At 37.6% G+C, this 17521-nt stretch overlaps 1 protein-coding gene across 3 annotated transcripts in view; it reads left to right on the top strand.

Annotated features, from left to right (window-relative positions):
- The window catches only part of PAXIP1 (PAX interacting protein 1), a 31576-nt gene extending 15092 nt beyond the window's left edge, over positions 1 to 16484 (top strand). Inside the window, exons 7-21 of one of the 3 annotated variants that reach the window (XM_083859158.1) lie at positions 612 to 1200; positions 1983 to 2077; positions 3037 to 3132; positions 3461 to 3598; positions 4918 to 5039; positions 5567 to 5751; positions 6346 to 6389; positions 8781 to 8848; positions 9233 to 9335; positions 11475 to 11643; positions 13168 to 13268; positions 14367 to 14501; positions 14585 to 14660; positions 15196 to 15260; positions 15741 to 16484. In XM_083859158.1, the coding sequence (XP_083715284.1) occupies positions 612 to 1200; positions 1983 to 2077; positions 3037 to 3132; positions 3461 to 3598; positions 4918 to 5039; positions 5567 to 5751; positions 6346 to 6389; positions 8781 to 8848; positions 9233 to 9335; positions 11475 to 11643; positions 13168 to 13268; positions 14367 to 14501; positions 14585 to 14660; positions 15196 to 15260; positions 15741 to 15752 (1998 nt within the window). In that variant the 3' untranslated portion in view covers positions 15753 to 16484. Of the gene's footprint in view, positions 1 to 485; positions 1201 to 1982; positions 2078 to 3036; positions 3133 to 3460; positions 3599 to 4917; positions 5040 to 5566; positions 5752 to 6345; positions 6390 to 8780; positions 8849 to 9232; positions 9336 to 11474; positions 11644 to 13167; positions 13269 to 14366; positions 14502 to 14584; positions 14661 to 15195 lie in introns of all 3 variants that reach the window. The other 2 variants (XM_083859157.1, XM_083859156.1) reach the window with 2 other exon arrangements.
- The last annotated feature ends 1037 nt before the right edge of the window (positions 16485 to 17521 follow it).

Genomic DNA, 17521 nt, shown 5'->3' with positions numbered 1-17521 from the left:
AGCTATATATTCCTGAATTGGTTCATGGGAACAAGATTCCCATGTTTCAAACAGCACTAATTAATGAAGGCATCATTAGCAATTTTTAAGTGAAAATAGGACTATGGAACTAAGCTCTGAATTTAATGGGCTAATGAGATTTTAAAATTAATATTGCAGTTGATCAATGTAATTATTAATATAGTGTTAATAGTCATAATGCTGTTGGAAAAATTATTAATAATACAGGGATGGGCTTTAATCTTAAATTTAACTAAAATGTGCATTGCTGTTTATTAGAAGTCACATGCAGCTCTACACGTCTCTTTGTGTAAATCCTGTCTTTTGATTTTGCTCTTAGGCAGTTAAAGATTTTTGTTTAGCTCACAATGTATTTAGGTACAGGGTTCTTTTCTTTTAGGAATTGTATTTTCCCCATAGTTCTTTAAATATTTTAAAAACTGAATGACAACCAAAAGGTCACAAAAATAATCTTTGTTTTCTAGATATTACAATCACTTTCAGCACCTACAAAAAGTTTAGAACAGCAAGTAAATCATAGCCAACAGGGACATCCAAATGTGGTGCTGTTTAGTCAAGTGAAACTAACACCAGAGACACATTTATTGCAGCAGTCACATCAAGCACAGCAGCAACAGCACCATCCTCTTTTACACCTTCAACCTCAGCAACTTATGCAGCTCCAGCAGCAGCAGCAGCAGCAACCCCAGATCTCCCAGCAGCCTTTCCAACAGCAGCAGCCTCACCAGTTTCCCCAGCAGCAGCAGCAGCAGCAGGTCCATCAGCAGCACCAGTTCTCCCAGCAGCAGCTCCAGTTCCCGCAGCAGCCGCTCCACGCGCAGCAGCCGCTGCACCGCCCGCAGCAGCCGCTCCAGTTCCAGCAGCAGCATGTGCTCCAACAGCAGCTCCAGCAGCTGCAGCAGCAACAGCAACAGCTGCAACAGCTACAGCAGCAGAACCTGCAACAGCTGCAACAGCAACAGCTGCAACATCAGCAGCAGCAACTGCAGCAGCAGCACTTACAGCGACTGCACCAGCAGCATCAGCAACAGCAAATGCAGAATCAGGCAGCGCAGCACTTAACTCAGACACCTCAAGCACTACAGCTTCCAGTTGCAGCCCAGCAGCCACAACACCACCAGCAGCAACAGCAGCAACTGCAGCAGCAGCCGCTTTTTGGGCACGATCCAGCAGTGGAGAGTTAGTAATTATTGCCTTCTGATCCTGAAAAAAAGTAGCTAATGATATGAAGTGGGGTAGAATATCAGAAAGTAATGCTGTGTTTACAGGATAGGATTGTAAGAAATGCTACTCATGGGTCAGAACCCTGGTTTTGGACCGGTTTTTAGACAAATCTTAAGTAATAGCTAATGATGATCCAGCAATCTAAAAAGCGTAAGAGTGCTGAGAACATTCTCTTTTCAAATATACCCTTGATACCACAAGCACACCACCTATACTTTCAGAACAGTGTTAGTAAATGCATAGCACAATTGTTTTAATTTTTTCCTTTGGAAGAGAGGGAAGGGGAAGCTTTCAGACAGTGTAATAACTGGAAGGACAGCTACAATTTTGGAAATACGAGTAAAATTATTGAAGATGCAGTATTGGAAAGTTGTCACACCTTGCTTTGAATTCTAGTAGAACTGAAAGCTTTTTGATTGCTTTGGCTGCTCATAGCTTATCTTTGGAAAAGAGGAAGTTGTCTTATGTTTTCCTTTTGGTGACCCTTTTTTTGCCTCTGTAGCCCCTCTTCATCCAGGGAAAAAAACTATCCTTAACCAAATCAGACTCTGGGCTGAGCTGTGCCTTAAAGGCTTTCAGCTTTGAAATTTTGGATCCTACTTTTTCCAAGGAAATACACTCAGAAAGCTTATAACCTGGTAATAGGAAGAGGTCAGTGTAGCAAATGTGTTCTGAGATGAGCTCTTCAGATTTTTAAGTACTCAATTGTTTGTTCTTTATGTGCCAAACTATTTCAGTTCCAGAAGAGTATTTCCTACTGGGCTGTGTCTTTGCAATTGCTGATTACCCAGAGCAGATGTCTGACAAGCAGCTGTTAGCAACCTGGAAACGGGTAAGATTCTGCAGTATTTTTTAAAAAACTGTAACATAATGTCATAGTCCCTAAATTTTAAAAGAAAACATTGGAAGTACTTCAGCACTGTTCACTTTTCTTTAGGCATCCTTCTGTGTAATTCTGTTACAATCTAAAAAAATATTCAACTGCTGCTGACCAGAAAAAGTAATAGAAATACTTTAGGTGTGCAGCCTGGTTGAATTAAGTCTTCAGTCAGAACATGAGCTACATAAATTGCAGCCTTAACTATTTCCCAGTTATTTATGCTTTTAATCAGGCAACTGTAGTACAGCAAATGTAATATAGCATCGCTGTCTATCTTTAACTTGATTGTATAAAAAATTATTTTTTGCATATAGTTTTGGCATTTAGTAGCCTGTGAGGTATCCACCTGAGTGAATAAGATGGAAGAATAGAGTGTTTCTATTTTTTTGCCAACTTCTATTTTTCAGAAAAATGTGATTGTATCCTTTCCTAAATAAGAGGACTTTGATGTTCTTCAGAAACTTCTGATGGATTTTATAGTTGAATTTTCCCTACAATTTTGCATAATCAAGTAAGCTGTTGACATTTTTAACAGCACTTGTGTTTATTGCTGAGATAGAATTGAATAGTTCATGAAAAATTGTTTAATAGTTATACTGCAAAAAATAAAAAACATGAGAAGGGTTATTTTTGTTTATATATCTTTATTTTGGTTTTTTTTCCATTTCTTCTAAAAAATAGACTTTTTGTTCAGTGAAAAGCTAAAGCTGCATATTTAATTTTGTTTTTTGTTTTCAAAATTGTTCTAAAGCTAGATAACAAACCTGGTTTTGGGGGGTATAACACTTCAGTGAAGTGGTGCTAATGGTGGCAGTGTCCTAAAGGGTGGACTTTCATTTCAGATTTTTTGTTTCTTAATGTAATGTAAAAATTTTTATATCCTAGAAGTTGTGGGTTTGCTCTCTTACCAGATCATCCAAGCACATGGTGGGACAGTGGACCCTACCCTCACGAGCAGATGTACTCACCTTCTCTGTGAAAGCCAAGTCAGTAACATGTATGCTCAGGTAAGCCAGCTGGGAACCTGCACTGCTGCATGCTTCCATTTTATACTGGAAAGGCAGGGCTGTGCACTGGGTGCTTTGTGCTTAGATTGCAAATACAATGTTTCTTATTATGTGTTTTTTATGATTTGTGATTTTTGGGGTACAAACTTTCAGAGTGTGTGTAGTAGACTTGTTCCAGAAAACACTAAGGAAGATGCTACGAGAAAGAGGAGTCTAAAAAGTAGAAAAAAGCAATTAAAATTGAAAATTTGATGATTTGTAGAAGAAGTGTAAAATAAACTAAAGATGTATTTTGTGTTTTAAAAACTGTTTGTGCCTTTATTCCTAGGCTTTAAGAGAAAGGAAGAGATGTATTACAGCACACTGGCTGAATGCAATCTTGAAGAAGAAGAAAATGGTCCCACCTCATCGAGCCCTTCATTTTCCAGTGGCATTTCCACCAGGAGGAAAGCCATGCTCTCAACATGTAAGAAAGAAAAGCTTCCTTTGGAAGAATACTTGCTTCATTCCATGAGCAGTATTAAAACAGCTAGAAAGTGCTTACTCAGAGCAAAATACACGTTTCTTTTGCCTTGGAAGAAAAGCTTCTGTTAATCTTCAGGTGCTGTGTTGATGTCATGCTGCTGCCAGGTGTTTCTCAGTGCTTTGCAAGTCTTAGTTCAGAGTGGTGAGGAGTAACACTTGCCTTTGTGAGTTACTCTTTCAGACACTGAGGGGCAAAGACGTACACATAGCAAGGTAGCAGCAGTCCAGGCTGCACAGTTTGTAGCAGCAGAGCAACAGCACATCTAGCAGCATGTGCTTCCTTACCATAACCCAGGATTTTGACAAGATTTTTGAAGGGTTTTTTTAGTCAGTGCTTAGCAAATACCTTAAAAGGAAGCCTATGCTGCTAATCAGAGGATAGGAGGTCACAATTCCATTGCCTGTGCAGTGAGGAGCTGTGGAAGTGGATTTTGTGGAATTGAAAAAACAGTTAATTCGGAGGCATCTTGGAATGTACTGTGCTGTATAAACCAAGATGCCAAAGTATATCTTGGCATTGGATTTCTTTGTGCTGGATGCAGACATATGGGATGACGGCCTTGCTAATAGCCTGTCCTGACCAACATAAAAAGAAACACAGATTTGGGAAAATCAGAGTATAACAACATGTGTGTGTACTTGGTGGTTAGTAGTAAATGTAGTACACAGTGTAATAAACACAGTTTCAAACAAAAGTACTGTTACTTTCTCTAAAGAAAAGGTGAGAACGGCAAAACCAAAAACCTATCAGTATTAAAGATAACCATGGAAGATGTGGAATTACAGTTCACCACCTGTGATCAGCTGGCACAGTTTATTTGGCTTCATGGCAGAGTAGAGCACAGTTTTCAGATTTTTAGAGTAGAGCAAGTAAGTGTAAGCTTTTCTTCGTATGTGCCTCTATGTAAATAGCAGTAGAAGGAAGATGGCAGACCTCTGAGAAGCAAATTAGCTCTGAGCTCTTTCATAATAATGCTGTGGTCTCTGTAAAAATAAGAAAAAGCTGATCAGAAGAATGAAAATGATTCTTCCTGAGACAGAGCTACTGCTAGAAACCTGAAATTTTTATGTATAAACAAACCACTTTTAAATTGTACTGTTTGTATCCTACAAGCCACACTTATAATTAAGTGCTTACACACCATGCTGTGCATTTCACTGTAGTGTAAGAAGTTAGTCATGGAAAAGTATTTTTCATGGGAGTGTTTTTTAAGTGCCATCAATGTTCAGTTATTTACAACTGTGTCTTTCTGTCTGCAGATAATCTCTGTGACAGGATTTGTTGACAGTGACAGAGATGACCTCAAGCTCATGGCCTACCTAGCAGGTGCCAAATACACGGGCTACCTGTGTCGCAGCAATACAGTTCTCATCTGTAAAGAGTAAGTGCTGCACTCCACAGTCCTTGCTTTCTCAGCAGCCTCTTGCCTCTCTGAACATGGGGTGCTATGTATGGCTCATTATGAGAGTGTTAATTGTAATCAGTTCTGCACTTGGATAACAATAAACTTAGTTTATTTTAAACTTATGTTAAATGATAAATTTGGCCTTCTGAACCCAGGCAAAACAAAAGTAATTTCTAACTTGCCTATTTTATAATATTCTTAAGTGGTGCTTAGATCATACACAAATAAAATACCTTTTTTTTAATAATTGTTCTAAAATGTTGGAGAAGGGAAAATTTAAATCCAGATCCAAAGATTTCATTTACAGCAGAAATTCTCCCTTGAGTGGCTTGTTGTGACAATGTAGAACAAAAGCGTTTTTTGGAATATCTCCTCTGTCACAGTTAAAGCAAACAATAGACCAATAAATAAACAGTGATATTTTATGTTAATTATTAGAAATTGCTATTTTTACCGATCTCTTTGCAATACAAATTTATTTTTTTCCTTCCCTGTCCTCCAAGGGCCAGTGGGCTGAAATACGAGAAGGCCAAGGAGTGGCGGATCCCGTGCGTGAACGCGCAGTGGCTCTGTGACATCCTGCTGGGGAACTTCGAGGCGCTGCGGCAGATCCAGCACAGCCGCTACACCCTCTTCAACCTGCAGGACCCGCTGTCCCCCAGCCAGCACCTGGTGCTGAACCTGCTGGGTGAGAGCCACAAACCTTCTGCTCTGCAGTAGTTTTATGTGCCTGTTTCATCAGTGTAAGAGCAGGGAGAGGAAACTCTGGAGACCTGAGAAGCCACCAGCCTTGGCTGAAAGGGTGTCCCCAGGAGAGAGCTAGCTCCTTGTTACAACGCATTATATCTCCTTTTGTGTTGAGTATTGTAATTTACAGTAACCAACCAGCCCAAGATACAAATCCTACAGGATTTACATATAGCCTATGAGAACTGCTAAATTACCATATCCCTCTGTATTCTAAACCCTAAAGGCTACTTTCTTATCTACCTTGTCCCTGATACCTTGGCAGGGGCTACTCCCTTGGGCCCCTTTGTTTGCTATTATTAAACCCATCTTCCAGCTAATCACCATTTTTCTGTCTGTCATACTTACATCTCAAAGGTTGTTTTCATTTCTATTTCACTCACAGACTTTATATTTTCAGAATCTCTTGCCAAGCAATCATATTTGTAAGCTTTTCCTATCTCATCTTTCCCAATACATCAGTAGGGGAGCGGGTCTCCTCTGGTATAAGTAACTTGGCAATGGTGTAATTTTTGTTCTGTTCTCCATTCCCTAGATGCTTGGAGAGTCCCATTAAAGGTGTCACCAGAACTTCTAATGGTATGTTGAATTATTGTATATATGCAGCTATTTTGATAAGATCACTCCTTGACTGTGCTGAAGCTCCTGGTTGTACTTTTTGCTGATGGTCTATTTTATTTTGAGGAATCTGAGAAATAATCTTTTGCAGAATTAAGGAATTTTAGTGGGATATACAGAACGAAGTTGCTGTTGACACACATTGGGCTAGATGTTTCAGTCTTCAGTTTCTACATCAGACCTTCAGAAAGGGCTTAGTACTTTTTAAATCAATACTTAACACTCTGTAAATGAGACCACATAAGGGTTTTTAAGACAGAACACCCAAAATTGGTAGGAATTTTGTTAGAATATTGAGTGAATTTTAAGTGTGATACATAATGTGAGTTAAGGGTGGAACTACTTTGCATCATCTCTCTGATATATAGTAAGAACTAAAACCATGGGCATATATACCATGTATTTTAGAATTTTAAAATATACCATTCATTAATAAATGTAGTTGATAACCCTGAAATAGCAGGAATGAACAGTGAAAAATTGTACCTTGAAAAACATACAAGAGAAGTAAATTTTTGTCATGAAGGGTATTCTGCAAACCATGCAAAATCTAATTTTTTGTATATTCAGAATGAGCTGCAATTTCCATGTCAGCTCTTACACTTATCTCATGTTTTTGTGTTGTAAATTTTCTTCCCATTTCAGATTTATACTTGATAATTTTTCACAGTAGGTCTTGATGTAGGTAAATTGGTAATACAGATGACTCTCAGATAACATTTTATATTGCACAAAAACATTTTGCCTTACCTCTTGTGTTTGGATCACTTGTATCTCAGTCACTTTGTAAACCCTTTAGAAGAGGGGTGCTTAGTAACTCTCAAAGTGTAATCTGTAGCAGTGTTTTAAATGGAGAGTCAGGACACTGTCCCTTGAATACCTTTCAGCTCTAGAAATAGGCACTACTGTTTTCCTGACCATGAGTTTGAAACTTTATTCTTACAGACCCTTTTGGATTTGTTTCATGGGCCTGCAGGAAACTCGCGTTTAGAAAACTAAATGCTTTTAAAAATTCATTGTCTTCATATTTCCTGAAGAGCGAAAATACTCTGCTGTTACAAAATACAAAATCTTCCTTGAGATGATTCAGTATGCAGTATTAATATTTAAAATAGCTTTTAACTAACTCAGTTTTGGTTTTGTTACCACCACCCTTTGCATCCACACTGCAGTTGAGCTCATCTTAAAACTGGATATGTTCTTTATGTGGGTCAGTCACACCAGGTTTTTGTCCATGTTTTGTCTTGTGAAGCAAATGGAGACCTCAGAGGTCAGATGGGTCATTTAGTACTTTCCCTTCTGTATTTATATGGGGACCCTTCTTGACTGTATGAAGTGGGAATTTTGTGACTTAGATTGAAAGGGGCTTCTGGAGACAGTATAGTCCAGCTGCCCTCTGGGTGCCCACACAGGAATATGGTTTGGTGATAGAAAATGCTGGGCATGTGGAAGTGTCAAGGAAGACAAGGTACTTCACTGCCTTCAGAGTAGGCATTTCTATTTGTCTTGGGGTTTGGGGTCCTCTTCTGAGGACAGCTGTCTTGTCAGATCCTGTTGATGCCATGTACCTCTTGAATTTTCATAGTTGAAATGTCTGTCAAAATGTGAATATGTGCACTTTTCTTTCCAGCTGCACATCCTATGGGCTGTCTAGCATAAAAATGCCTGGTCTGAGAGCAGAGAACAAACCCCTGTCGTTTTTTCCTCCCATAGGAACATTGTCACAGCAGGGCTGGGACAATGCTGCCTGTCTTTCTTGTCATGTGCCTCTAGCATTCTTCATTACATTTCAGGTATCAATTTGAAGGTTAAAAAGAAATAGATGTCACACGCTCCTGAACCTGGGAACTGTGTTTTCAAGTTACTCAGACCAAGAAGAGCCTAAAAGCTGCATTTAATCACCCCTGTGCACATGCTCTAGAGGCTAATCTGGTACTGGGGTGTGGCACTTTTTATCCAGCTTCTGTTTATGTAGTTAAGGAACTTTAGTTTAAAACAGTATTTTCTGGGATATTACTATTCCATGAAATTTAGCACCAGGCATATTGCAGTCTTCATGTACTTAACAAATAGGCTTTTCAGTCTCTTTTTCATTTAATTCATTGGCTTTCCCATTGATAATTAGCAGTCTTATTTAAAGGAAAAAAGTCTCACAGTATTTTATTTGGTGTGCATTTTCAGGGTTTGTGGAGAAGCTTTGGCTGATGCTGAGCTTTGCTCTTGGGTTTGTTGTGTAAGTGGTAGATGCCTCACGTATTCAACAGTGTGTAGTTTTCATTCAGGATTAATTCAGGATAGAAGTTGGTTCCCCTGCTTAATTCAGATCTAAACATGTAACTGGTCTGATTTCAGGGCGTGAGGCTGCCTTTGAAACCAAAGCAAAATGAATCCAGTCTTCAGCCGTCTTCCAAAAGAGCAAGGTAAGAACGGTGAGCAGTCACTGCCCATAGTCCTGAACTGACTGTTCCTCAGACGTGTCAGCTGCCCATCAGCCTGCACCATCCTGGGCCCTGCTCAGTGACATAACTGTCAGTGGGTTCTGGATGTAGCCAGTTACTCAGTTGGCAGGAGTAAAACAATCACTAAGAGAGTGAAGTAGCAAGAGAGTTGGGGGAGTGCAGAAAGAGGAGAATATGTTGTGTTCTCTACATGGTGATTTTTGTCTCCAAAAGAGGCTGTGCCTAATTCTCTTTCATCTGAGTCATTCCATTGGTTGCAAAAGTGTGCATGTCTAATTTCAAAATTCCAATTCTACAGCCTTGGGCCCAAATGTCACATTCTGCTTTATTTCCTGTATTCTGTAGGATTGAAGACCTGCCGCCACCTACTAAAAAACTCACCCCTGAGCTGACACCAATGGTGCTCTTCACAGGATTTGAACCTATGCAAGTGCAACAGTACATTAAGGTGACTTTCAGGCTTATCTCTTGTGAACTACATTGAAACATCTGACAACTTTTTTATGGCTGTTTAATTTTTGCAAAGACATGATTAGCATATATTGATAAAAAACAATACTTACTGGCCCTGAGGTTAGAGTAGGTTTTTTTGAAATGAGATTTATTTGGTAGCTGTTCTCCTGTAGTTAACTACTTTACACTACTGTGCTACTTGCTTTTTCTGTCTGTGGGACTGCTTTAAAAAGCAAGAAAGCCCTTTCCACTTTTGTTTTTAAATCAGCAAATTTAATGAAAAAATTTAAATGAGAAAAATAATGATGGTTGTACTGGATAAGACCCAGGATTCTTCTAGTGGGGTTGCTGTCTGTAGTGCCAAATGCTTCAAAGACAGCTGATGACAAAGCTAATGACACATGTGAGATAAGTTCCTGTGGAGGTTTTCTTCTGTTCCCAAATAAAGCTGTACTAAAACTTAACTGTAAATAGTTTATAACATTCAGATAATGTGAAGTAAATGAGGCCTAGTTCAAGTCTATTATATTTCTTAAAAATAAGCACTTTGATGTCCTCAAAGATACAAAATGTTTTCTTTATTACACCTATACTTGTTTTTAAAGTGGATCAGCTTCAGAGGTTTTTTTCCCCTTGCAGTGGTGCATTTGAAGCTTGATATTGAATATTTTGGGACATAAAATGGTTTCCAGTGTATACCATAAAGTTCCAGTATGAACTTCTCGTTTTCTGTCATGTTGGTACCAGGTTAATTATATAGAAAATCTGTTTTAGTAACAGCTGTGGCTCACAAATTAAAAACAATCAACTTCAGCCTCAAAGCTTGCGAAGTTGAATGTAAACCTGGCAGCACTGATGCTGTCAAAGCTGTGCAGAGTTTAGATACCTAAGTGGGGCTGGATACTCCTCATCTTCTTGAGATGGAGGGGTAATCTTTGTACCTGTATGACCAGAGGGTCCCTTCCACATCAGAGTGGAAGTCTTGCAGTGTCTACACTCAGATAGAAGTGCTTGAGGTGAGCACAGAAAATCAGCCTTTGCCTTTTAGAGGGGTACAAAGTACTGTTCACAGGGTTTATTACCATGAAGGAAGTACACAGTGCAAAGGTTCAGTGTCACTGAATAATACTTTTGTGGGTCATCAGAGCAGGGTAAAGAAGAGCTAAAAGCTCTGTCCCTGTCTATCCTACGTGCTCATCATTATCACAGCAGAAGAGTGCTCAGGGCTGCCAGAGACCTCTTAGGCCTTCTAACCTAACCCTTAGGGTTTATTGCTTTGGGACTCCCAAGCATTCATGCAATAAACCTCCTAGCCTGTTAAATATTTATGCTTATAGATATTGGTGTGAGTTTTATTTATTTGTGCAAAATGTTTGTCTTAATCAGAAATCCAGGGTGCATAGTTACAAAAGCTATCCAAATAGTTTTTCATCCTTGAAATTTTTATGAGAGGAGCACTCTTTATCTGTAACACCTGTGGTAATCTGATGTGCCTCACCAGCTCATTCATTGTGTTACTTATTCCTTCAGGTAATGACTGGTTTAATTGATAAGATAGCAACTGTGAGGAGCTAGTTTGAGTTTGGTGGCTTAAACCAAGGAAAAGGGTTTCTCGCTATCATCAAAAATGCATGTGGAATATGTGTTTTTCATGAGATACTTTCCTCTTTAAAGAAAAGCCTAGCAAACTTAAGTTTGCTCTAGCTACAGTGTGTACTGCACCTTCCCTAGAAAAGAGAAAAATTATTATATATTCTTAATATTGCTTATTTAAAATTTAATATCCTGTTTCACTGAAAAATGTTTTAATTTGTATCTTACAGTTAGTTGCTTGCTTAAAAAAAGCACAACCCAAAATCAAAAAACTGCAGAAGTGGGAAATAGTTTTCAATCTTGCCAGGTGATATTTATGTCTGGAAATACCTGGATTTTCAGTGGCTGTAAATTCTGTCAAGATTAATCAGCTTGAGTAAAGGAATCACTGTAATCTGCAGTGGAATCACAGAAATCTACATTTACTATTTCATTAGGAGCTTATTTTTATTTGATGTGATGGTACAACATTTAGTTTCTTTTTTTCCTCCATTTTTTTGTAAACAATTCCATTCTGATTCGTGTTTTGTACAACTTTCAGAAACTGTATATCCTTGGAGGTGAAGTGGCAGACTCTGCCCAGAAATGTACCCATCTAATTGCCAGTAAAGTGACCCGAACTGTCAAGTTCCTGACAGCAATTTCTGTAGTCAAGCACATAGTAACTCCGGAGTGGTTAGAAGAGTGTTTCAAGTGCCAGAAGTTTGTTGGTAAGTTAAATTAGTATCAATTCCCACAGTAAAATAAAGGTTCAGTGACAAACATATTTAAATACACTTTGTTGTTTTGTCTTCTGACTTCAGTGTTTCTTATCAGTTTTCTAAAGAGCTCAGCTTTTGAAAGGAGAAATCTTAATTCTACAGCAAGTCTGATTGTCATTGTTCACACCTCTTAAAAATTTGCAAAGTTTTAAAATAATTTTATTAGCAGCAGTTTGTGTTCCACTTGAGTTAGAAGGTTGTGTTAGTATGGTTAAGCAAAGCTGTCACAAGAATTATGTTTGGATTTCTCTTTTAAATCAAGTTCTCTTTCAGCAGAACATTTTGTATCATTTAGTTTTCATTAGTTTTAATACAATTTCTTCCCCTTAAATTAAAGAAAAACACATTTAAAAAGTTTGCTTTAGGGTGATTAAATGATTGGATATTGTTAAGTATTGTATTTCTTTCTTGTGTAGCCATTTTGTAGCTTTTTACCTGTGGCTGCATTATTTTTCAATTCACCCTTTCTGTAAGGGTGATTATTTGGTTTATGATTGTTTTGTGCTTTTTATATAATTAGTTTGTAAGAAGAAAATGTATAACATCGCTGGCTAACCACCATAAAGACTTCAATCTATGGATAATTAACTAATAAACCAGCAAACATTTTTATAAATCTCAAGGTAATTTGCTTACTTCAGCATCAGTGAACTGAGAAACTGATTAATTTGAAACCTCTTAGAAGATGAAGAAAGTAAGGGGCTTTGGTATGACTGTTGTGATCTAGTACCTGAAGTACTTTACTTATTTAATGAAATTAGGTGGATTTGTAGCTTATGGCCCAGTTACAGTTTTGTACTTGCTATAATGATGGAAAACATGGCAATTGTTTACAAAAATTGTCTTTATTGTTTCTTTTGTCTTTTGGAAAAGTATTAAAACTGCCTCTTGCAAGTTGTCAGAATTGTCCTTGGAAAGGCCAGTTGGTTCTCTGTATAATATTTTGGTTTTTAGACTTAGGGGTTTTGGATTAAATTGGATTTAGAAATGTAAAAATCTTACTTTTGTGGCAAGATTAAGACTGAAATCCCATCCCTAATAAAATTGGGTAAATAATAGGACAATAAAGATTTTCTCTTAAGACAGTGTGAGGCCTTGAAGACAGTTTCTGGGCTCCCATAAGTGGTCACAGTAATTTGAATTTAAAAATAATCCTTTTGCTTGATCATTCTCCTTTACAGAAAATCAAAAAATTAAAATTTGCAAGTACATCAAATATTTAAGTTAGAAAAAAGGGATTTGATGGGACAGTGATTGTTGTTAGATATGCAAGTGTAAAACATAGTTTAATTCTCCGAGTATTTGATAGTCATCTTTGTAAGAAGCCTAACGAAGATATTTTAATAATGCTAAATTCTAGTATGTGTTTGCCATTCAGAGCCACTCTGCCAGCAAGATGTTCTGCTCAGATTCCATCCTGGGCCACGGGATGTTTGTGTTTTGTGTGCCACATCATCAGTTTTTCTTTTTCAGATGAGCAGAACTTTGTGCTTAGAGATGCTGAGGCTGAGGTGCTTTTCTGCTTTAGTTTAGAGGAGTCTCTAAAGAGAGCACAAGTAGCTCCACTGTTCAAGGTATGCAATTTACCATGATGTTTAAATGTTTGGGATTTAAATAATTTTTTCAGCATTGGGACCACAGGTTTTATAGCTGAAAGCAGTAGAGCAGGCTGGCATATAACATTTGTTGTAAATTTGTTTTGATTTCATGCCTGTTTTCTGCCTTAGAATCACTAAGTGGTGTGAGCCCTCTGAATAGCTGGATCCTGTAGATGTTAACCAAACAGTCTTAGGATATTTGTTCCCTTCCTGAATTTAGAACATTGCTCTGTTACTTGTAAAAACCCACTTATGGAAGGGACTTTGTTTTTTCTTTTTTACACCAGCCTCATAGAGCACTTGCCCATAAAGAATGGGAGTCTTGAGAATAAGTGAGTTTGCCTTTCAGCCTCAGGGAGTTCTAGTGTGAATCTCCTTCCCACCAGGCTGTTTGCTAGGATGGTGCGAGATGTTTTCATGCCTCTGGTTAAAATTACATTACAATGCAAAGAGTTGCAGCCTAAGAGTCTTCAGCCTAACTGAATTACAGACTGTTAATGGAGGTAAACCACCTAAAACAGGTATTTTTTTGACCTGTAATGAATAAGAATCTGTCTTCTATTATGTCTAAGTGCTACATTTTGCTCTCAGTTTTGCAGATTACATCATAAGGTGTTTTCTGGGGTTTTTTTATTCATAGCTGATATACAGAGATAATCTACTTTGTGATCTGATCACAGTCAAGCAGTAGAATAATTTTTGTCAGGAAGTAATAAATTGGGTGTTAATTAAAAGGTAAAAGTTCTTTTTTAACACTGGAGATGTCCCTGTGCTCAAAGAAGCAAGGAGCATTGTTCTTATGTGTCTTACCAAGCTGCAGCTGTTGCTTTACAGGTGTGGAAATAGGCACCTGAACTGTTCAAATTTATCAAAATTGTGCATTTGCCCCTCCAGGGGAAACATCAGCAGTAATGAGGGGCAACTCACCAACTGATGAATCTGTGTCCATAAGCCCAACCCCAGTTTACAAAGCCTGCCCTGTTGTACAAAAGAAGTTTAACATGACATTAAAACTTCATGTGTTGCAGGACTCAGTTAACATAATAATGCTTTTTCTTCCTTTTCTCTTTCTAGGGAAAATATTTTTACATTACACCTGGAATTTGTCCCAGTCTTTCCACCATGAAAGCTATTGTGGAGTGCGCAGGAGGAAAAGTATTATCCAAACAACCTTCCTTTCGAAAACTCATGGAGCATAAGCAGAATAAAGTGTGTTGAGTGTTGCTTTCTAAGATTTATTTATCATACCTTACTATGCTCTTCTGAGCTTACCATTGCTTTCTTTCCTTTAGAGTTTGCCAGAGATAATCTTGATTTCCTGTGAAAATGACCTTCATTTATGTCGAGAATATTTTGCCCGAGGCATAGGTATGTATAAGTTGGGATTGAACAGTATAACTGTTACTTTGATTTTTTTTCTATTTCCCAATTATTATTATTATTATACAAATACAGAGATCTTTTGAAGCTTTCAGGTACTAATAAAAGAATATATGGATTATCCTGCAAACTGTGGGGAAGTCCAAGCCAGCTGTTTGCTGGATATATCTAATAGTTATTTTATAGGCAGATCACCATACATTTTTGAATTTAGCAGCAACTGAAACATCAGTGTGTTACCAATATTATTCTCATTTTAAATTCAAAGCACAGCCCTGTACCAGCTACTAAGAAGAAAATTAACTGAAACCAGGGCACCATCTCATATTCATCAAGTGAGTTAGGGGTTTTCAATTTAGTTATTTTTACTTGAGTGTAGAGCCCCAAGAAGTGCTGTGTTTAATAACAGGGTCAGGTTGTAGGGCTGTAGACACAAAGGTCCAGAACAGCCCCTCCTGACATCTGCAGAATGAGGCAGAATTTCTGTGTAGGGTGTGAATTGTATGAATTTTGATATTTCCAGATGTCCACAATGCTGAGTTTGTCCTGACTGGAGTGCTTACTCAAACACTGGATTATGAATCATATCCTTTTTGTGTACAGACATTCTGCTGCTTAGGGGAGTAAGGTTTACTAAAAGTTTTTCTTAATTAGGAACTAATTAATTGTAATTTTTTAGGATCTGTAATGTTTACTTGGTAGGAGGGTAGTTTAACACTCAAGAAAGTAGCTTAAATTCAACATGGAATTACTTTTTTATGGGAAATACTTCAAGGGAGGAGGAAGGGAGGGTGGTCACAAAGGAGTAGTAAATATTAGTAAATAGTAGAATAAATTAATAGATAGTAGAGTATTAGGCAATGAGAAAATAACTTGCCACTAAAGGAAATATTTGGCACAAGTTACTTTCAGATGAGGAAAACAGCTTTTTACTGAAGATTATAGAGCCAGTTTGATAAATGCAGCAGAGGGACCAGTAAGGCTTCTGTGTCTTTATGCATGTTTTTTATAGAACTTGTATTTTGCTGTCATTTTTTGCAGTTATTCTTTCTTAACAAGCTCACATATAAATTTACTTGATGGATAATGAAATGCCTTACTGCTCCAGAATCCTTGGAGCATTATACCTAGCTATATTCAGCCATTGTACAAAGCAACTAGAACTTCCTGTGGATGCTGTTTTCCAGCTGTTTTCCTAGGGATGATGAGCAGTTTAAAGCAGGAAAGCAAAAATAAACTGCATCTTTTTTAGGATGTGTAATTTTATTATGCTGAAACATAATTTACTATGTTTTGTATTATACTACCATTTTAAAAGAGCCCACTTTAGGTATCATGATGAGCCCATTTTTAAAGGATTTTAAAATAAATTATGGTACTTCAGCCAAAAGTGTAATTTGGATGTAAAAATAAAAGGGCTTGTTATCTATTAAATTATGGATGTTGAAGATGAAAATGTTTTGTACTTTATTTTTATTTCTTATACTCTATTTTCTTTTATATTGATATTTTGCCCACATTTGAAATAAATGTACTTTTAAATGTTTTACTCTATATTTTAGTGGTCGTTCATTTTTTTGAATACTGTGCAACAATGGCACTCTGGTAAGAGTAAATTACTCAAATCTTTTTCCAAGCAATGTGAAATTATTTTAAGCTTATTTTACCAGGTATGTTTTAATATATGAATCCCAGTGCTTTAAAGGGAAATGGTTGTAAATGTATATATGTGTTTTTACTGAAGCAGAGAAACAGCTTGAAGGAGAAACTAAAACCCTGCATATTCCACTGTTGTGATAACTTTTTGTTTGTATAGTGAGTTTTACTAAATAAATATTAAAAAACCAGTCTCCCGAATCTATATTCAGTTGTATTTCCTACAACACACACAGTTCTAATAATTTGACCATTTTTATCAGTTTAGATTCCAGTAGATGAAAAGACGATCCTAAAAACATTTCTTTTCTTTCTGATCAGTGAGACAATTCAGCTCTATGTAATGTTGTACAGACAAGTGAGTATCTGCACTCCCCCATCAGGGAAATGACTGATTTCAAATCTCTTTTGTGCTGTGGCTTAGAGTGTAAATCCAGCTGGTGCTTGGATTTACTGATTCTGTTGCTTTTCTCCCAATGCCTCAGTTGAACAAAGTGCTTAAGTGAATGACAAATGGCTGCTGTAAGAACACAGTGGGGTAGTAAATGTCAAGATGAGTGAGGTCCCACAGAGGTCACTGTGTGCCTGTTGCCTTTTATTGCTGGCTCTGGTTCCTCAGCTGTATCCATGTCCTGGCTGCTCCTCTGCTTGGCTTTTCTTTTGGGAGCAGCAGAGGGCTACATGAGGGTCACAGGAATGGTAAAATTTCTGCCAGCGTGACTTCTGGTAAGGTGACAAAGTGGGATAAATGAGAATGTTGCACTTTGTCACAATGGTTTTAAGTGAATGAAAGGTTAAAAATGTGTGGTAAGGATGGGAGGAAATGGTGCTTTTTCACAAATGCCATCTACTTATGTCAGGGTTCTGTGTTTATTCTGTTCAGCTCTCTGAAATGCAGCTTCCTTTTCATTATGATACAGATGAAGAAATAGTCTGTAATGTGGAGACCTAAGGTTTGAAATTGATGATATGATTTTATGCTTTAACTTCTAAAAATAGTAAAAAAAGGAGGGACTGTAGTGGGAGTTAATTGTTGGCTGTTGAGTTGTGGTACAAATTACTTAAATTGTTCAAAACCTGGACCTGGCAGGTCTGGTCTCCCTGTCAGTGGAGGGAGAGAACATCTCTGAAGCCTTAAAGAGCCCTACAGAGACACATCTCTCAACAGTTCAACAAAGTAGTTTAGTTATCTA

The sequence above is a fragment of the Zosterops lateralis genome, assembly GCF_965231275.1.
Source record: "Zosterops lateralis genome assembly, chromosome: 1".
Classification (NCBI taxonomy): domain Eukaryota; kingdom Metazoa; phylum Chordata; class Aves; order Passeriformes; family Zosteropidae; genus Zosterops; species Zosterops lateralis.
This window is presented reverse-complemented; position numbering and strand designations above follow the sequence as displayed.